This window comes from Pseudophryne corroboree, chromosome 9 (assembly GCF_028390025.1).
Source record: "Pseudophryne corroboree isolate aPseCor3 chromosome 9, aPseCor3.hap2, whole genome shotgun sequence".
Lineage (NCBI taxonomy): Eukaryota > Metazoa > Chordata > Amphibia > Anura > Myobatrachidae > Pseudophryne > Pseudophryne corroboree.
In genome coordinates, this window is record NC_086452.1 from 24,551,013 (window position 1) to 24,572,908 (window position 21,896).

Sequence of the window (21,896 nt, forward strand, 5' to 3'; positions counted from 1 at the left end):
CGGGGTGGCAATGCGGCATTAGATGGGGGAGGGGGGGGCGAGGGCGGCATGGTGGGCCATATGGGGGCTGTCCGGGAGCGTTTTTGGGGAAGCTGCGTGACGTCACATGCAGCCGCTCCAATTTAAAAAAATGGTGGCGGGCCGACACAGGCTCAACCTTAATTTGATACATCCACAATTTAATTGCGGACGCATCGTGAGGCAACACTATACATGGTGGGTGGCCTTGCCCTGTGCTGGGCAGCCCCCAGCATGTGAGGAGATGGACGCAGATCTGGTTGCGTATGCAGCGATCTGCGCACTGGCGTTTCTATAATGGGTGCAGTGTGTGCGGAGCACATGGGCCCGAGTCCAGAGGGGGCCCCCACCGCACACGCTGCACCCATTTTCTAAATACTCACCCCTCCAGAGTCCCGCAGCGACATCCACCGCGGTATTAAAACTCTGTGAAAATGGCCCAGCGGCCATTTTCACGGAGTTCTGCGCATGTGCAGTAGAGAATTCTTGGGGAAAATGGCCGCCGTGCCATTTTCCCGGAGATCTGCGCATGCACAGTAGAGTCTGAGCGCTTTAGTGCTCAGACTCTCAGCACTGCCGGCAGAAAGGAGGGGGCCCGAACGGAGAAGGCTGCTCCCGGGCCTCCTCCTCTCTTAAAGCGCCCCTGGATCTGCATCCATCTCTGAATAAGGTCCACTGTGCAACAGCGCCTTTGTGTGTACACTTGGTGCAGTGCAAGCACCGTTGGAGTTTTTATGGAATTTTCAGCACCCACAGCAGCAGGAAATTGCACAACTACAAGAGCATTGCGTGTGACTCTGAATCAGGCCTTCAAACTTACTGCTTATCAGGATTTTCTGCTTTGAGACAATTTCTGTGTGCATAGAATGCTGTAGCATTTACTTAATACATTACTTAAAATTTTCACTATGGTCTTTATATCTGCTAGGTAAAGCTGCACATTTTGTCATCAAACATCAAGTAGCTTAGCCCTATACCTTGAATACCATTGTATGTACACAGTGCTTTAATGGATTTAGCAGAACTTGCAGGAGGGCATGTACAACTCAATAAATGTAAAGTGGCTGAAAAAAGATAATCCCTTTAGATTCTGTAACGACTGCCCACATTTATGCAGTGAGCATAATTTACGTTTCGTGCTAGGCTATTATTTAGTGTATATACAGGTTTTCTGTGTGATGGCTGCATGCTGCATTGCATGGCCCATTTGTGAAATAGCCAGATATTGATTTACCTGGTTCTTAGACACTTTTTGATGACTGCACAGTACACCCTAGAACATGGTATGACTGCTGTAAAACTGTAACAAAAGAATAATCTCCCATAATTACGTCATCATGAATCACCGAGCAAGTTATAATAGTCATTTAATCTTATTGGGACAAACATACAATTACATATATAAATTACCAAGGGTTCTACTAACGTGTAAAGTCTTTGTTTTTAAATAAAGCCTTACAAAATTGCACACATGGAATATGCACATATTATATATTTCTCAGTGTGAAATCAGTTTAGCTTTAAATGATGGGGAATAAATGGCATCACTATTTTGTGTTATATTCTATCCAGATGATGAAATGTTTTACTCCAATGTCTGCAAAGGAAATCTGGTCAAGGCCTAGTATATGAAATTCACTTAAACTATCTAAGTTCTAGGAATCCCAATAGTACCAAATAGCAAAAACAGAGTTTAAGACCATAGTGGATGTTCAAGTAAACACATTGCTATAGTTCAAAGCTCTGGCCTTGACAACTCTGTTTATCTTATTCTTCAAATATGTATTTTAATTTCACAGTTTTGGTTGAAGGTGCTGTACTAGATAAACCGGGTACAACTTTTCTGGAAGATAATATATCAAAGCAAATGGGAGGCGAACATGGAGAACTACAGGGATCTTGTACAACTGTGCTAGCAGGTGACATAAAAGATGGAGCAGGAGATTCAGATCAAATAATGGTTAATGAAGAGGAAGAATTTGAAATACGAAGTGAAGATCTATCAAAAGAAGCAACAGAACTTGATTTAGAAGCAAACAATGCCCAATTAGTGGAGACAAATGAGGACAGAGATTTGGTAGATAATATGATTTTACAATGTGCCAGTGCAGAATTACAAACAGCAGGGCTTAATGTTGAGGACTCGCAAAGAGAGAGCATCAATGAGGAACATACCGGTCAATCAGGTGATGTAAATGATGAGAATGAAGAAGCAGCTGGTGAAGTAGATGATGTGACTGAGGATGCACCAGGCGAACTAGATGCCGAGAATGAGGATGCGAAAGGTAAAGTAGATGGCGAGAATGAGGATGCACCAGGTGAAAAAGATGCTGAGAATGAGGGTACACCAGGTGAAGTAGATGCTGAGAATGCACCAGTTGAAGTAGATGCTGAGAATAAGGGTGCACCTGGGGAAATCAATGCTGAGAATGGGGGTACCCCAGGTGAAGTAGATGCTGAGAATGAGGGTGTGCCAGGTGAAGTAGATGCTGAAAATGAGGGTGCACCAGGTGAAGTAGATGCCGCAAGTGAGGATGCACCAGGTGAAGCAGTTGCTGAGAATGAGGATGAACCAGGTGAAACAGTTGCTGGGAATGAGGATGCGCCAACAGAAGTAGATGTTGAGACTGAGGATGCCCCAGGTGAAGTAGTTGCTGTGAATGAGGGTGCCCCAGATGAAGTAGATGTTGAGAATGAGGATGCACTAGGTGAAGTAGTTGCTGAGAATGAAGAAGGCCCTGGTGAATTAGTTGTTGAGAATGAGGTTGCACCAGATGAAGTAGATGCTGTGAATGAGGGTGCCCCATGTCAAGTAGTTGCTGAGAATGAGGGTGCCCCATGTCAAGTAGCTGCTGAGAATGAAGAAGCATCTGGTGAAGTAGTTGTTGAGAATGAGGATATACCAGGTGAAGTAGATGCTGAGAATGAGGATGCTCCAGGTGAAGTAGATGCTGAGAATGAGGATGCTCCAGGTGAAGTAGATGCTGAGAATGAGCCAGGTGAAGTAGATGCTGAGAATAAGGATGCACCAGGTGAAGTAGATGCTGAAAATGAGGGTGCACCAGGTGAAGCAGATGCTGAAAATGAGGATGCACCAGGTGAAGTAGATGCCGCAAGTGAGGAAGCACCAGGTGAAGCAGTTGCTGAGAATGAGGGTGCGCCAGGTGAAGCAGTGGCCAAGAATGAAATTGCATCAGGTGAAGTAGATGCCAAGAATGAGGGTGCGCCAGGTGAAGTAGATGCTGAAAATGAGGGTGCGCCAGGTGAAGTAGATGCTGAGAATGAGGGTGCGCCAGGTGAAGTAGATGCTGAGAATGAGGGTGCGCCAGGTGAAGTAGATGCTGAGAATGAGTGTGCACCATGTGAAGTAGGTGCAGAAAATGAGGGTGCACCAAGTGAAGTAGGTGTCAAGAATGAGGGTGCACCAGATGAAGTAGATGTTGAGAATGAAGGTGCACCAGGTGATGTAGATGCCGAGAATGAGGATGCACCAGGTGAAGTAGATGCTCAGAATGAGGATGCTCCAGGTGAAGTAGATGCTGAGAATGAAAGTGCTCCAGATGAAGTAGCTGCTGAGAATGAGGATGCACCAAATGAAGTAAATGGTGAGAATAAGGATGCACCAGGTGAAGTAAATGCAGAGAATGATGGTTTACCTGGGGATGTAGACGCCGAGAATGATGGTGCACCAGGGGACGTAGATGCTGAGAATAAGGATGCACCAGGTGATGTAGATGCTGAGAATGAGGGTGCGCCAGGTGAAGTAGATGCTGAGAGCAAGGGTGCACCTGGTGAAGTAGATGTTGAGAATGAGGGTGCATCAGGTGAAGCAGATGCTGAGAATGAAGGTGCACCAGGGGAAGCAGTTGCTGAGAATGAGGGTTCACCAGTTGAAGCAGCTACTGAGAATGAGGGTGCACCAGGTGAAGCAGATGCTGAGAATGAGGATACCCCAGGTGAAGCAGATGCTGAGAATGAGGGTGTGCCAGGTGAAGCAGATGCTGGGAATGCACCAGGTGATGTAGATGCTGAGAATGAGGATGCACCAGGTGAAGTAAATGCTGAGAATGAGGATGCACCAGGTGAAGTAGATGCTGAGAAGGAGGGTGCACCAGGTGAAGTAGATGCAGAGAATGAGAATGCGGCAGGTGATGTAGATGCTGAGAAGGAGGGTGCACCAGGTGAAGTAGATGCTGAGAATAAGGGTTCGCCAGGTGAAGTAAGTGCTGCAAATGAGGGTGTACCAGGTGAAGTAGATGCTGAGAATGAGAATGCACCAGTTGATGTAGATGCTCAGAATGAGGATGCGCCAGGTGAAGTAGATGCTGAGAATGAGGATTTACCAGGTGAAGTCAATGCTGAGAATGAGGATGCACCAGGTGATGCAGCTGCTCATAATGAGGATGCACCAGGTGAAGTAGTTGCTCAGAATGAGGATGCATCAGGAGAAGTAAATTCTGAGAATGAGGATGCACCAGGTGAAGTAGATGCTCAGAATGAGGGTGCACCAGGTGATGTAGATGCTGAGAAGGAGGGTGCACCAGGTGAAGTAGATGCTAAGAATGATAATGCATCAGGTGATGTAGATGCTCAGAATGAGGATGCGCCAGGTGAAGTAGTTGCTCAGAATGAGGATGCGCCAGGTGAAGTAGTTGCTCAGAATGAGGATGCACCAGGTAAAGTAAATTCTGAGAATGAGGATGCGCCAGTTGAAGTAGTTGCTCAGAATGAGGATGCTCCAGGTGAAGCAGTTGCTCAGAATGAGGATGCACCAGGTGAAGTAAATGCTGAGAATGAGGATGCGCCAGGTGAAGTAGTTGCTCAGAATGAGGATGTGCCAGGTGAAGTAGTTGCTCAGAATGAGGATGCACCAGTTGAAGTAGTTGCTCAGAATGAGGATGCACCAGGTGAAGTAAATGCTGAGAATGAGGATGCGCCAGGTGAAGCAGTTGCTCAGAATGATGCACCAGGTGAAGTAAATGCTGAGAATGAGGATGCACCAGGTGAAGTAGTTGCTCAGAATGAGGATGTGCCAGGTGAAGTAGTTGCTCAGAATGAGGATGCACCAGGTGTAGTAAATGCTGAGAATGAGGATGCGCCAGGTGAAGCAGTTGCTCAGAATGATGCACCAGGTGAAGTAAATGCTGAGAATGAGGATGCACCAGGTGAAGTAGTTGCTCAGAATGAGGATGTGCCAGGTGAAGTAGTTGCTCAGAATGAGGATGCGCCAGGTGAAGTAAATGCTGAGAATGAGGATGCGCCAGGTGAAGTAGTTGCTCAGAGTGAGGATGCACCATGTGAAGTAAATGCTGAGAATGAGGGTGCACCATGTGAAGTTAATGCTGAGAATGAGGATGCGCCAGGTGAGGCAGATGCTCAGAATGAGAATGCGCCAGGTGATTCAGATGCTCAGAATGAGGATGCGCCAGGTGAAGTAGATGCTGAGAATAATGGTCAAAATACAGATGACAATGAGGTTGAGCACACGGCCTCTTCAGTGGCACAGATAGACAATGATAATGATGCCACTAAAATGAACAATGAAGCTGCTGATGCAGGGACTGAAGAAGAATTAAAGGAGAAAGATGCAGCTCAAGAACCCACAGATGTGGAAGAGGTTGGAGGCGCACAGGAATCACATGGTGACGGCACAATACCTGGTGTCCTGACTAGCGCTGGGGAAAATGTGGAATCAGCTGAAATAAGAAATGAGGGATGAGAATGTGTTACTGAATCCCAGCTAGAGATGAGCGCACTCCAAGTAAGTACCCAGATACAGTAGTGTGACATTATAAAGAACATGGTCATTGGCTGTGCCTGTTAAAGGGACGGAGGCGATACGTACATGCTCTGCAGTGCAGGCTGGTACTTGTAGTTGCCTGGCAAGCGATTTCTGTTAGGGCTCGCAGAATGCTCTGTTAGAGGTCGTAGTGGGGTCACAATAATAAAACAACACAGGTACATTAGTTGGGAAAATACGAGTATTATTAGAATTATTCTGTAAGTATGAATTTATATTTTAAGATATAACAAAGAGTCAGCAATATTTCTCTGAGCTCCTAAATAACACCATTTACTTGAAATATTGTATTTTTGTGCATTTTGCACACACTAGTTACAGAGAAATATATACACTGTATTATCTGTTCTTATGTAATAGTTCTGCCGGTTTTCCCCTAATGATATCTGATGAATCCAGGTGTGTTTAATATAAATCGGATCCCTGCTGACTCTCCTTATTCCTTCTCCCAGAGTACATTACTTTATCACACCTGGAACCTGATCCGCCTAATCCCACAGGGCAGCCCCACATAAGTGCCTACTTTTTGATGCAGACCTCGGGAAGATCCAGGGTGTATAGGAGTTGGGGGAGTGGCACCGTGAATTGTGCGATTACAGCCCTGCCGCCCCCATGTAATGTCACGATTTGCGTCATTATAAAGTGGGTGATATCTGGATCAGTTGTCTACTTTCCCAGGAGACTGTGAGAAATCCCCCAAATCTGTGAGTCTACCAGACCTAATGGGAGTGTACCTTTCTGTCAACACTGCAGAGATTACCAGGAAAGGCAGATGAGCAGTGCGCAAGAGGAGGGGCATTGCATGGGGACGGCATATAGGTTCCCACCTCTCTGAAAACGCTCCTGTAGGCATGCACCCAGTTCCTCTGCACAGCTCCTGGATTCCCGCGCCTCATCATTTATTTATAACAAGCCCAGTGGTTCCCAAACTTTTGTGAGTCACGGCACCCTGGAGTGTCAGATTTTTTTTTCACGGCATCCCTAGGCCACATTTTTCTTATTGAGAAATTTAGAAAAAAATATTAGATTAAGTAAATTATGTTTATATGCCATCCTTAGGGTCAGTTATGTGGTGAGGGACAAGCTTTGCTTCTGTTTGTCCACATATTTTATAACTGGAAGCATCAGCACTGGTTTTGCCTATTAAATTTGACAATAAATAGTTTGAATTGGTCCTTGACCACCAACCTGAGGCACCCCTGCAAGTGTCCCGCGGCACCCCAGGGTGCCACGGCACACAGTTTGGGAACCACTGAACAAGCCACAAAATCCAACAGTGCAAGAAAGTGAGCACAAGAAATCACACACAAATCAGCCTTAAATACTGGTCAATTACATATGAGGCTGATGAAGTCATCCGACATGTGACACGCTAGGTAGAGAAGGCCATGACAGCGTGCACCCTAGGAGGTGGAAGACGCGTTTCGTTGTGGCATTTATTTAGACACTAGGTGCTTCATCGCGCCCTACGGGCGCTCTTCACACCGTCGGAAGGGGCTACGCCCCCTTAACCCCTGCACGCCTTTCTGGGGTTCAATATATGGAGTATTACCTGCATTCCTAGTTTTGTTAGTGTTTGAATATTGCAAAATGATGGGGCGTCCGATGGTGAAGGGGGCGTAGTCCCTTGCAACAGGAAGGGGTTTGGGGAGTGGGGACCGCGGATGGGGGAGGGGGTATGAAGGCGCTGTGTGTGGGGTAGGAGCAGGGGTGTCACAGGTGGGGGATGGCAGCTGCAGGGCTGTTGCGGATGGAGGAGGGGTTCCGAAGGCGCTGCAGATGGGGAAGGGGTGGGTGCGGGTGTGCAGTGGATGGGGGAGGTGTCCAGGGGGCGCGGTGGGTGGGGGAGGGGTGGATGCGGGGGTAACGTGGGTGGGGGAGTGGCGGGTGCGGTGCTGTTGCGAATGGTGTAGGCGATGCAGATTGGGAAGGGCCTGCTGCGTGGGTGGGGTAAGGGATCCAAAGGTGCAGCGGGCGGGGGAGAGCCAGATGCGGGGTGTGGCGGATGGGGGAGGGGCTGCTGCAGATGGGGGAGGGGTTTGGAAGACACTGCGGGTGGGGTAGGGGGTCCGAAGGCGCAGTGGGTGGGGGTGCCACGGGTGGTGGAGGGGCAGGTGCGGGGGTTTGCGGGGGATGGGGAGGGGTCCAGGGGCGCTGCAGGTGGTGGAGGGGCAGATATCAGTGCACATAGTCTCTGTGGTAGTTAGTGAGGGTTGGTGATGGTGTGAGAGGGGTGAAGGCCAGTACACAGACAGGCATTTAGAGAGCAGGATGAGGGTGACAGGGCATAGTGACGGGGAGTACTTAGCAGATATAGGGGTGGGCTACAGGTGTGATGTCACAGTGTGTGTACCTTTGCTCTCATGTGTGAGGTATGTGAGGTATATGTGAGGTATGTGTGAGGTAAGGATGTGCGGGTCGTGGTGGCCACTAACCTCCAGGCTGCTGCTGTGAGATGGTGACTGCAGAGGGAGGGAGCTCAGACCCAGCAGCAATGGGTCGAAGGTCAGCATTCCTTCCTGGCCCCGTTCCGCCGCACACTGTCCGCCCCGTCTGACGGGCGTCATTCCTCCATCCTGCATGGCAGCGTCAGCTGCTGTGATCGCGGAGCATAAGTAAGCGTCCGGAGCCCTGTGGGCGGGCAGGCATGGTGTTTCCCTGGAGAGGTGCGGCGCGCGTCCTTAGGCTGCAGACGGAGGGAGCTCCGGCCCAGCAGCAATGTTGATTAGTGCGTGTCCCGTCCTGGCGCTGTCCCGCTGCACATGCTCCGCACCGCTTGCCGTTGAGCATGGCAGCCCTTGTCTGTATGCTGCAGATGCTGATCTAGCGGTGCCTGAGTTAGCGCCCTTTCCCTGGGGTGTGGGTGTCAGGCGGCAGGTATGGTGTGTAGGTGGGAGAGGAGCTGCGGGCGGCGACTCGCTGCCTGCAAGTACCCTCCATATCAGCGCTGTTCCCCTCCCTGCAGATAGTGTCAGTGGCCGTGGTGTACTTTTGCTACTGGTGGCCAGGGCCGGTGCTAGGGTGTTCGGCGCCCCCCTGCAAACTATGAATTTTGCGCCCTCCCATATTCCTTTGTTGTGCATCGGGAAAAGTGGGGTGGTCTCACAACTAATCCGCTCATCACTAATGGCCACACAATAGTACCCCCATTTAAAATTACGCCACAATGTAGCACAATCTTATTCATCTTATACGTAATGCCCCACCCGTAGTAGTAGCGTCCTTATACGTAATGCCCCACCCGTAGTAGTAGCGTCCTTATACGTAATGCCCCACCCGTAGTAGTAGCGTCCATATACGTAATGCCCCCCCAATAGTAGTAGTGTCCTTATACATAATGCCCCCCCAGTAGTAGTAGCAGTTATATGTAATGCTCCCCAACAGTAATAGTAGCGTCCTTATACATAATGCCCCCCCAGTAGTAGTAGCATCCTTATACATAATGCCCCCCCCAGTAGTAGTAGCATCCTTATACATAATGCCCCCCCCAGTAGTAGTAGCGTCCTAATACATAATGCCCCCCAATAGTAGTAGTGTCCTTATACATAATGCCCCCCCAGTAGTAGTAGCAGTTATATGTAATGCCCCACAACAGTAATAGTAGCATCCTTATACGTAATGCCCCACCCGTACTAGTAGCGTCCTTATACGTAATGCCCCCCAGTAGTAGTAGTGTCCTTATACGTAATGCCCCCCCAATAGTAGTAGCAGTTATATGTAATGCCCCCCAACAGTAATAGTAGTGTCCTTATATGTAATGCCACCCCTGTAGTAGTAGCATCCTTATACATAATGTGCCCCCAGTAGTAGTACCGTCCTTATACATAATGCCCCCCCAGTAGTAGTAGCATCCTTACATGTAATGACCTCCCAGTAGTAGTAGCACCGTCCTTATACATAATGCCCCCCAGAAGTAATAGAGTCCTTATACATAATCCCCCCCCCAGTAGTAGCGTCCTTATATGTAATGCCCCCCCAGTAGTAGTAGCGTCCTTATACATAATGTGCCCTCAGTAGTAGTACCGTCCTTATACATAATGCCCCCCCAGTAGTAGTAGCATCCTTACATGTAATGCCCTCCCAGTAGTAGTAGCACCGTCCTTATACATAATGCTCCCCAGAAGTAATAGAGTCCTTATACATAATCCCCCCCCCCCAGTAGTAGCGTCCTTATATGTAATGTCACCCCTGTAGTAGTAGCATCCTTATACATAATGTGCCCTCAGTAGTAGTACCGTCCTTATACAAAATGCCCCCCCAGTAGTAGTAGCATCCTTACATGTAATGCCCTCCCGGTAGTAGTAGCACCGTCCTTATACATAATGCCCCCCAGAAGTAATAGAGTCCTTATACATAATGCCCCCCCCCCCAGTAGTAGCGTCCTTATATGTAATGCCCCCCAGTATTAGTAGCCTCCTTATACGTAATGTCCCCCTATAGTAGTAGCGTCCTTATACGTAATGCCCCCCCATAGTAGTAGCGTCCTTATACGTAATGCCCCCCCTATAGTAGTAGCGTCCTTATACGTAATGCCTTCCCATAGTAGTAGCGTCCTTATACGTAATGCCCCCCTATAGTAGTAGCGTCCTTATACGTAATGCCCCCCCATAGTAGTAGCGTCCTTATACGTAATGCCCCCCCTATCGTAGTAGCGTCCTTATACGTAATGCCCCCCTATAGTAGTAGCGTCCTTATACGTAATGCCCCCCCATAGTAGTAGCGTCCTTATACGTAATGCCCCCCCTATCGTAGTAGCGTCCTTATACGTAATGCCCCCCTATAGTAGTAGCGTCCTTATACGTAATGCCCCCCCTATATTAGTACCGTCCTTACATGTAATGGCCCCCCTATAGTAGTAGCGTCCTTATACGTAATGCCCCCCCTATAGTAGTAGCGTCCTTATACGTAATGCCCCCCCTATATTAGTAGCGTCCTTGCATGTAATGGCCCCCCCAGCAGTGGCGTCCATAAAGTGCGCACACACAGACATACCTCACACACACACAATTCACACATATATACAAACACACACACCCCACCATATATACACACACACACACACACACACACACACACACACACACACACACACACACACACACACACACACTATATATGCACACACACACACACACACACACACACACTATATATACACACACACACACACACACACACACACACACACACACTATATATACACACACGCACACACATTTCTCTCTCACCCTCCACTTACCAAGTCTGGCTGGCCGTCACTGCAATGCTGATTCCACCACTATTCAGCTGTCTGGTCCCGTGTAGCTCCGCCCCTCTATTCCGTGTAACTCCGCCCCCTCGTGACGCCGTAGCTCCGCCCCCTTTTCGAGACCCGCACAGCACACAGCCCGCTGTCACAGGTGATTGGGGTGATTGGGGGGGGGGACAGGCACAGCAGCCGGCAGCTAGTGGCCATCCTCACCTCCTATACTGTAAGGTAGGGTCTTGCACCTGACTGCTGCTGGCGCTGGGTATGGGGTAGCTCCCTGCAGCAGATGCAGTTGACTCCGCCCAGCTCTGTGACTCCGCCCAGCGTTACGAGCACAGAGTCACAGATTAAGGCAAATATATAGGAGATACCTCCCAACTGTCCCGCTTTTAGCGGGACAGTCCCGCTATTCGGACCCTGTCCCGCTGTCCCACCCGCGGGCAGCAGTGTCCCGCGGGTGGGGGGGCAGTTAGGGGAGGCTTTGATCACCCGCTGCTCTGCTCTGCAAAGCAGCCGGTGATCACTGAATACATGCTGTGCGCACGTGCACGGCATGTATTCAGAGCTAGGAGGGGAGCGGAGGCTGCCCAGCTGCTGTGAGAGCGCTGGGCACGCCCCCAAAAGGGAAAAAAAACAGACCATTTGGCGAGACCACGCCCACTCAAGCGAGGCCTCGCCCACTACAGTCGAGGCCACGCCCCCTTTTCAGATCGCCACGCGGCTTCGCCGCGCAAGAGTCCCGCTATCGACAGGACAAAAGTTGGGAGGTATGATTTGGGACATATTGAAGCCGTTATAGACAGGTGAGGGGAAGGCCAAATAAGAGGACGTTACAGTAATCAAGATAGCTAAACATACAGGTTTTTATCAACTCCCAGGTTGCGAGATCTATCAAACCGTCGAGATAACATGGAGAAGTTGCCAATAGCAACTAATTATTATCACTAATTATTTCAAAGACTGTGCTTGTCTAGGCTTGATACCTCTTCCCCGGAGTGAGAAGAACGGGGCAAATTCTGGCAAAGTGTGGAAGGAGGAGGCGACATACAGTAACAGCACAAGGGACCAAGTGTGTGAAGTCTGGGTGGAGATGGATATATGTCCATATAGAACCTAAGAATTCTACCAGACTGTGTAGAACATCTCACAGCAGATACCCGGGAGATATACTATAGATAAGGGTTGGGTGTCACTGTGTCAGGACTGGATCACAGCTACAGTATATTGTAAGGACACGAATGCCCAGATCTGTATCTTGACATTTTGGTGCCCTGTGCCAGAAAGAGAATTGGTGACCCCCCTATATTCACAATAGGGACAGTGTGCGCCAAACATATGGGAGTGTGTCTTCGTGGGGAAGGGAAAGTGATTTCATGGGGAAGGGGCATGGCCACAGAATAGTACCAATTCATATTACACTGCACAGTAGTGTCCGTTATTCATATTACATCATGCAGTAGTGTCCGTTATTCACATTACACTGTAAAATAGTGTCTGTAATTCACATTACACCACACAGTAGTGTCTATTATTCATATTACACCGCACAGTAGTGTCCGTTATTCACATTACACCTCACAGTAGTGTCCATTAGTCACATTGCACAGCACAGTAGTGTCCATTAGTCACATTACATCGCACAGTAGTGTCCATTATTCACATTACACAGCACAGTAGTGTCCATTAGTCACATTACACCGCACAGTAGTGTCCATTATTCACATTACACAGCACAGTAGTGTCCATTAGTCACATTACACAGCACAGTAGTGTCCATTAGTCACATTACATCGCACAGTAGTGTCCATTATTCACATTACACTGCACAGTAGTGTCCATTAGTCACATTACACCGCACAGTAGTGTCCATTATTCACATTACACAGCACAGTAGTGTCCATTAGTCACATTGCACAGCACAGTAGTGTCCATTAGTCACATTACATCGCACAGTAGTGTCCATTATTCACATTACACAGCACAGTAGTGTCCATTAGTCACATTACACCGCACAGTAGTGTCCATTATTCACATTACACAGCACAGTAGTGTCCATTAGTCACATTGCACAGCACAGTAGTGTCCATTAGTCACATTACATCGCACAGTAGTGTCCATTATTCACATTACACAGCACAGTAGTGTCCATTAGTCACATTACACAGCACAGTAGTGTCCATTAGTCACATTACACAGCACAGTAGTGTCCATTAGTCACATTACACCGCACAGTAGTGTCCATTATTCACATTACACAGCACAGTAGTGTCCATTAGTCACATTACACAGCACAGTAGTGTCCGTTAGTCACATTACACCGCACAGTAGTGTCCGTTAGTCACATTACACAGCACAGTAGTGTCCGTTAGTCACATTACACAGCACAGTAGTGTCCGTTAGTCACATTACACAGCACAGTAGTGTCCGTTAGTCACATTACACCGCACAGTAGTGTCCATTATTCACATTACACCGCACAGTAGTGTCCATTAGTCACATTACACAGCACAGTAGTGTCCGTTAGTCACATTACACCGCACAGTAGTGTCCGTTAGTCACATTACACAGCACAGTAGTGTCCATTAGTCACATTACACCGCACAGTAGTGTCCATTATTCACATTACACAGCACAGTAGTGTCCATTAGTCACATTACACAGCACAGTAGTGTCCGTTATTCACATTACACCGCACAGTAGTGTCCGTTATTCACATTACACCACACAGTAGTGTCCGTTATTCACATTACACTGTAAAATAGTGTCCGTAATTCACATTGCACCACACAGTAGTGCCCCTTATACACATTACGCCACACAGTAGTGTCCATTAGTCATATTACACAGCACAGTAGTGTCCATTATTCATATTACATCATGCAGTAGTGTCTGTTATTCACATTACACCGCACAGTAGTGACCGTTATTCACATTACACCACACAGTAGTGTTCGTTATTCATATTACATCATGCAGTAGTGTCCATTATTCACATTACACTGTAAAATAGTGTCCGTAATTCACATTGCACCACACAGTAGTGCCCCTTATACACATTACGCCACACAGTAGTGCTCCTTATACATGTTATGCAACACATTAGAGCCCTTTATAAAGTTACACCACAATAGTGCCACTTATACATGTTACGCCACAGTAGAGCTCCTTCTACACATTATGCCAGGTGAAGCCCCTTATATACATAATGCCAAGTAGAGCCCCTCCACCTAATTCCTCCTCATCATTCCTCCGCTCTCTCCCCCTTACCCCAGAGCTTACCTTTATTGTACCCAGCAGCAGCAGCAGCCGGCCACGGAACAGCTCCTGTGCACAGTGAAATTCCCTCTGGAGAGGCATTATGACTTCTCTCACAGTCCCTGCGGACACAGGAGATGAGGAAGAGGGGTGAGGGGCGCAGAGCACATAGGGCAGGCAGCTGCAGTGCTGTCTGCTGTAATTTATATTATCACTGGTGCATCCAGCAGAGAAGGAACTGGATGCACCACTACTATTATATATCACAGTGGGCAGTGTTGCAGCTGGGTGGTGGCGGTGGTGCATTCATATGTTGGCGATTGTGGGTGGATGTGGCCGGTGCGTTTATAGGGCAAATGTGCTGTGTGCTGAGCACCGTCTGCACCACCCTAGTTACAGCCCTGCTAATGCCTTGCAGTATAAGGCGTTCCTCTGGAAATGGGGGGTGGGGGGCAGAGAAAACATGAGGAGCAGTACCAAAGTGATCTAAAGAGAGGAGTCAGTGGAGTTTAAAACTGTACTACAGTGTAGTATAAAAAAAAAAAAAAACAGAATAAAATAAGAGTAAAGAAATATTCTGACAAGCCACAGCTACACAGGAAAGAGAGTATTTAACAGAAGTGACAAATGTTTTGCCAGACTGGTGTAAATGGCTAAATGCACACACGGGCAGGAATTTCTCAATGTCAGACCTATGACAGATTAGATGTACAGCAGCTAGCGTAATCTCCAGTGCCATGCAGTATAAAATGATATATATGTCTGTGACCAATAATGTTATTATTTACTTAATTACAGGTCAGTCGCTTGGATGAAGAAAAATAATAACAGAAGACTGCGGTTTTATTTTGTGGACATATTTTTGTCGCAGATATTTTACAGTTCTGATGGAAAGCAAAGCCGAGTAAAAATGTGTTTTTTTAAATATTTTTCTATACATATTTGCATTATATAAACAGAGTTCTATATATATATATATAATATTTTAATGTATGAGAATTTACAGAAAAAAATCTAAATCTCAACTCACAAAAGTTGAAAAAAAGAGGAAGCACTTTCAGGTATTAATGCATCTTGTTTACAGAAGCCTGTGTTCCTGTTCTAGACATTTATTTATTTTGTGGGTCAATTGTGAGAGTTCTGAGATATCCATTTAGCACAGCAATCCTAGTAGGAATGGTAAATATACTTTATTGTCATTGCAGACGTTTGATTATTCCAAATATTATTTCATCTCTCTCTATCTCTCTCTCTATCTGTCTATCTATCTATCTATCTATCTATCTATCTATCTATCTATCTATCTATCTATCTATCTATCTATCTATCTACAGTATCTATCTATTCACACTATACTGATTTAAATTATCTGTTACGTGGTCGTAAGTGGGTTCTTTTCCCAAAGATCTTACAACGTAGCATCAAAATCACTAAATGTCGCTTATGTAATGAAAATCGTCAGCAAGGTCAAAAACTGGAGCTTTAATTGTGAGAGAATTACAGAATTAAATGTAAAAATGCAATCTATGTACTATTCAGCTGAAAAATATACACTTAGGGGAGGTGCTTATTTAACTAAGCAGGCAGTGACTGACAGCTGGGCAGACTTGCTCTGCAAAAGTGCACAGTGTGGATTGGTTAATTCATAGACAGGGCGGGGCCAGTGCTATTACATACATACTGTCCTGAGGTTGGAATGTCACTAAGGTATGGGGGAGACCTTGTCTCGTTTTCTATTATGCCCCTCCGGAGGGCGCTACCTAACCTGATGGGCACGGGTGTGGTGCCACATTATCATCATTGTGGGCCCTACAACCCCGCTATTTAAAGCCCAGTTCGTGGGATTTTACACTGCACATAATCGCGATTCCGCCCCTCTGTTCAAAACCGTGATTTGTGGTATTTTACAGTGGGGGGCACAATTCTGTGGAAATTGCAAAAACACCAAAGACAATTAAGTTTTTGTGATATGATTGACCGTGTTGCTGTGTTGGGACCCACCAACAATAATTCCCAGAGTGCATTTGTGCAGAGCAAGTCTACAAGCTGGTCACTCAAACTCTGCTGATTCTGTAAGAGAAAGACCGCTGTTCTGGCGTTGAAACTTTGTGGGGGCAAAGGGTGAGGGCAAAGAGTGAGTGCAAAGGGTTCTCCGTATTGGGGCACACCTTCAATCTTAACAGTACAATAAAACTTTTGTTGGATTAAAAAATAGGGAGCTACCGTAGCACTGCTGTATTAGTGTGAACGTGAGCTAAATACATATCATTTCTCATCTACGGTTAGTTATACCCGGTCTGTGATACATAGTCATTTCCAAATAGTGGGTTTATTTTTAATATTTTATTTAATCTGTAATAAAAAAAAAATGAGCAAGAACTGGCAGCTGCCGCACATTCCAGGGTTTCATGGTGGAAAGCTTTGATACCGCCGTAGACGCGAAGCTGATATGCAAACAGGCTTCTTCATGTGGAACGTTTCCAGATATTATTTTTGGAACTCCCATCGTTAGAGTCGGTCTTATTACTGAGAAATGACCTTGCGTGACCTTCCTGGGGTGCAGGCAGCGAAAGAGAGTTTTGTAATGATTATTTTCTTACTAAGTGAAACCAGCATTTGCTTCTGCATCAGTATAGCTAAATATACAATAATATGACATTATTTTATGCCTGGCATACTCATTAGCAGCTGTCAGTGTTATACATTTTGGGCTTTGGCCAATGTTATGTTTGTGTGAATCTCGCCAGACTCCTGGGAACTTTCTAACCGGCAAGTACTTTAGGTTTTGAATAAGTTATATATTGATGAACAAAAATGAATATATAGAAAGGAGACCCATTTTACTGCTATATCTGACAAACAGGCATCATTAATATGTATACTGGCTCATGATAATGTTGCTGAGTAGGGGTAGTTGATGCCTGATGCCATATTCTGCCACATTATTGTACCAGAAAGACAAGTACTGTATCTTACAGTTTGATCATTAAGCTGGAGTAATGTTTGCAGGTTGGCGGTACGGGATTCTATGCAGAACATACACGTGGCCAGCAGGGGGCAGTTGCTCTGATATAACGTTACTCAAAAGGGACTGTGAGAAATCGATTCGGCCATCGGTCATCCTCCCAGTGTAAGGCTCTCAGAATGCAGGGCACCCGTGTGAGATCAAGGTCGCTCATGCCACAAAGTTCAGCTCTTTAGGTCCCAAACAAAGTGAAGCTACATTATTACCTATTAATTAGGAAGCGTCAAGTGTCTGCATTATGGGGAAAATAAGCAGCGAGATTTACAGACTTCATATAGAAAAGGTAGAGCACAAATAATGGAAGTGATTCCCCATCCGAGTGATGCCGGGAGTGATTGACCACCCTAGTGATGCTGGAAGTGATTCCCCACCCTAGTGATGCCAGAAGTGATTGGCCACCCTAGTGATGCTGGAAGTGATTCCCCACCCTAGTGATGCCAGGAGTGATTGGCCACCCTAGTGATGCCAGGAGTGATTGGCCACCCTAGCAATGCCGGGAGTGATTGCCCACCCTAGCGATGCCAGGAGTGACTAGCCACCCGAGCGGTGCCAGAAGTTATTCCCCACCCTAGCAATGCCGGGAGTGATTGGCCACCCTAGTGATGCCGGAGTGATTGGCCACCCTAGTGATGCCAGGAGTGATTGGCCACCCTAGCAATGCCGGGAGTGATTGCTCACCTTAGCGATGGCAGAAGTGATTGGCCACCCTAGTGATGGTGGAAGAGATTGCCCGCCATAGCGATGCCGTGAGTGATTGCCCACCTTAGCGATGCCAGAAGTGATTAGCCACTTGGCTCATTCTCCACCAGTTTGGCCACCTGTCTAGATGGCCAAATACGACATTGATACTATTACTTGGGCCAAGCGGCAGGATTAGAGTACAGTAGAGGGGTGATTGTGTCATACAGTATTGCGTCTATAACAGATCTGATCATTGTGTAGTAATGCGGTATTATGGGCACTGTGGTTCTGAGTTACACTTTTTATTTCCACCACCTTTTTACCAACCAATAACAATTAATTCTGTAATACTGGTTACAGCTTCTGTTTGATTTAGTTGCAATTTTTAGGGACACTTTCAAATGTTTTACTGAAAATAATGAGGACTTGCTGCAATGTTACATTTATGTTTATTAGAAGATTACAAAATAGTATTTTTGTTTTAACAATGGATTTCTCTGTTTTTCATGGTTTTATTTGTGTTACTTCTATTGTTATGCCTCAAATAATAAAAGTGTTTACTGAGACCGAACGGTCTATGTCCGTGATTATTTGTGGTTTGGCTTTCACACAATCACACAATATCTTTGTTAATTATCACACTCTGCCAAGATTGCTGTACTACTGTACTTACTGTATTTTCCAAACACACTACATGTATGTACAGGGCCGGTTCAAGGGCGCTCTGCGCCCCGGGCAGGAAACAGGGCGTGGCCTAATACAGGGGGCGTGGTCAATTACGCCCCCTGTACATTAAAAGCGCCGCTTGAATGCTGAGCGGTGCGCGATGACGTCATCGCGCACCGCACAGCAAAAGGTCCTCTCCACGAAGGGAAACTAGACGCTATGAGTCTAGTTCCCTTCGTAGAGAGGACCTTTGCTGTGCGGTGCGCGATGATGTCATCACGCACCGCTCAGCAAAGTTACTCTCCAGGAAGGGAAACTAGACGCATAGCGTCTAGTTCCCTTCAGGAGGCGGACGGGGATGGGGACGGGGACGGCAGCGGAGGCGGACAGGGACACAGCGGGCAGCAGTGGCGGATCTTGCCACGGTGCGGCGCCCTCCGGATGGTGCCAGCGCCCTCCGGAAGGCGGCGCCCCGGGCAAAAGTCCTGCTTGCCCGTGGCAAGATCCGCCACTGTGTATGTACATACTGTATATATATATAGAGAGAGAGAGAGAGGAGAGATCAGATATTACACAGATGGATTGCCAGAGAAATAAAAAGATATACAGAAAGATTGATTTACAAAATGTGAGCACAGCACATACAATATACGGCAAGCAGTACAGTGAGCAAAGCCCCAGACTCACACTAATGAGCTCTAATTACACCCCACATTCTCCTTGTTCATTCTATATTACACCCACACCACTCTATTCCTCAGAACAACACTACTGCACCGAATTATGGCTCCTCGATCCTGCCCCGTACCAATCCTCACAGCCAGGTCTCACCCCCCAAATTCCAAATCACCCACATACACTCAGCCAACCATATCCCTATCTCCCCTGTCCCCTCCCTTCCTTTCTCCTGTGCACTCTGGAATGCTAGATCAATCTGCAACAAGCTGCCAACTATCCATGACCTCTTCATCTCCCACTCTTTTCACCTTCTCGCCATCACTAAAACCTGGCTCTCCTCCTCTGACACCACCTCCCCTGCTGCCCTCTCCTATGGAGGCCTCTCCTTCACCCACATGGTCAGACCTGAAGTCCGCCAGGGTGGAGGCATGGGCATCCTTCTCTCCCCTAACTGCACCTTTCGTGTCATCCCACCTGAGCCCTCCCTCACCTTCTCCACCTTCGAGGTCCACACTATCCGCCTCTTCTACCCCATTCTACCCCATTCACCTCCTTGTGGCAAAGATCTACCGCCCTCCTGGCCACTGTTCACCTTTCCTTGACAACTTTGCTGCCTGGCTTCCCCACTTTCTCTCCTCCGACCTCCCCTCTGTCATCCTCGGTGACATCACTATTGACATCACTAATGCTGCTTCCACTAATCTTCTCGCCCTCTCCACCTCCTTTGGACTTTCTCAATGGACCTCCACCCCTACTCACAATCTCGGCCACTCCCTCGACCTTGTCTTCACCCACCGATGGGATCTCTCTGATTTCTCCAACTCTTCCCTCTCTCTGACCACCATCTGCTTTCTTTCACCCTCTCATCCTCCTTCCTCCTCTCCACGCCCAGACCCACCACCACCAGACGCAATCTCGGGTCTCTCCACCCCACTTTTATGTCCTCCCTCGAGACTTTCCTCTCTCCTCTTTCCACTATGACTTGTCCCAACCAGGCAGCCTCCTTCTATAACTCTTCCCTAACCACTGCTCTCGACTCTGTGGCCCCCCTCTCCTCTGTCCCCCTCCGCCACTCCAAACCCCAACCCTGGCACACCAAACTAACACGTTTCTTACAAAAATGCTCATGCTCCGCTGAACGCTCCTGGAGGAAATCTCACTCTCTGCCATCCTCGATTTCAAGTTTATTCTCTCCTCCTACAGCTCTGCTCTTTCCCTCGCCAAGCAATCCTTTTTCCAAGCACTCATCTCTTCTCAGTCCTCCTGTCCACGCCGTCTCTTTGAAACTTTCAACACTATCCTTTGCCCCCCTCCTCCTCCACTCCCATCCACCCTCACTGCCACTGACTTTGCCTCCTTCTTCAAAATTGAGGACATCCAACACGACATCTCCTTCCATCACCCCTCTGCTACCCCCCTGCCCCCTCTATCCCTCCCCTCCATCTATCCCACCCTGTCCTCCTTCCGTCCCACTTCAGAAAAGGAAGTCCACTCTCTCATTTTATCCTCCCCCCCTCCACCTGCCCCCTGGACCCCCTTCCCTCCTGTCTTCTCCGCTCCCTCTCCCCCACTGCCTGCTCCCACCTTGCTCACCTCTTTAACCTGTACCTCTCTCCTGGCATCTTCTCCTCGCCATTCAAACATGCTCTGGTCTCACCTATTCTCAAAAAACCCAACCTCGACCCCTCATCACCCACTAACTACCGCCCCATCTCTCTTCTCCCTTTCGCCTCCAAATTACTTGAACGACTGGTCTACAGCCATCTCATAAGCCACCTCTCTGACAACTCCATCCTTGATCCACTACAATCTGGCTTTCGCCCACTCCACTCAACTGAGACTGCCCTGGTGAAAGTCACCAATGACCTGCTTTCGGCCAAATCCAGGGGCCACTTCTCTTTGCTCATCCTTATGGACCTCTCTGCTGCCTTTGACACCGTAGATCATCCTCTCCTCCTGCGCACACTTCAAAATGCTGGCCTCTCTAGCACTGTCCTTGACTGGTTTTCTTCTTACCTCACTAACAGCTCCTTCTCTGTGTCTGCCTCCAGCACCACCTCACACCCTTCCATCCTTCCTGTTGGTGTCCCTCAGGGTTCGGTCCTTGGACCCTTTCTGTTCTCCCTGTACACCTCTTCCCTGGGTGCGCTCATTAACTCCTTTGGCCTTCAATACCACCTCTATGCTGATGACACACAACTCTACCTCTCCTCTCCTGATCTATCCCCCTCTGTCCTCTCTCAGGTTTCCAGCTGTCTCTCCGCAATCTCCTCCTGGATGTCTGAGCGCTCTCTGAAGCTCAACATGGACAAAACTGAACTCATCATCTTCCCCCCATCCAGAGCAACTCCCCCGACCAATATCTCTAGCATTGTTGACAACACCACCATCTCCCCCGTTCCCCAACTCCGCTGCTTGGGTGTCACTCTTGACTCCTCCCTCTCCTTTGCACCCCACATCCAAGCTCTGGCACAATCCTGTCGTTTCCAGCTACGCAACATTGCTCGTATCAGGCCATATCTCTC

General features: G+C 47.7%; 1 protein-coding gene across 3 annotated transcripts in view; it reads left to right on the top strand.

Moving 5' to 3' along the window:
• The window catches only part of ERICH3 (glutamate rich 3), a 205,718-nt gene extending 187,120 nt beyond the window's left edge, over window positions 1-18,598 (top strand). For all 3 annotated transcript variants that reach the window (XM_063939078.1, XM_063939079.1, XM_063939080.1), the window contains 2 exons: window positions 1,818-5,779; window positions 15,120-18,598. In XM_063939078.1, the coding sequence (XP_063795148.1) occupies window positions 1,818-5,737 (3,920 nt within the window). In that variant the 3' untranslated portion in view covers window positions 5,738-5,779; window positions 15,120-18,598. The remainder of the gene's footprint in view (window positions 1-1,817; window positions 5,780-15,119) is intronic.
• The last annotated feature ends 3,298 nt before the right edge of the window (window positions 18,599-21,896 follow it).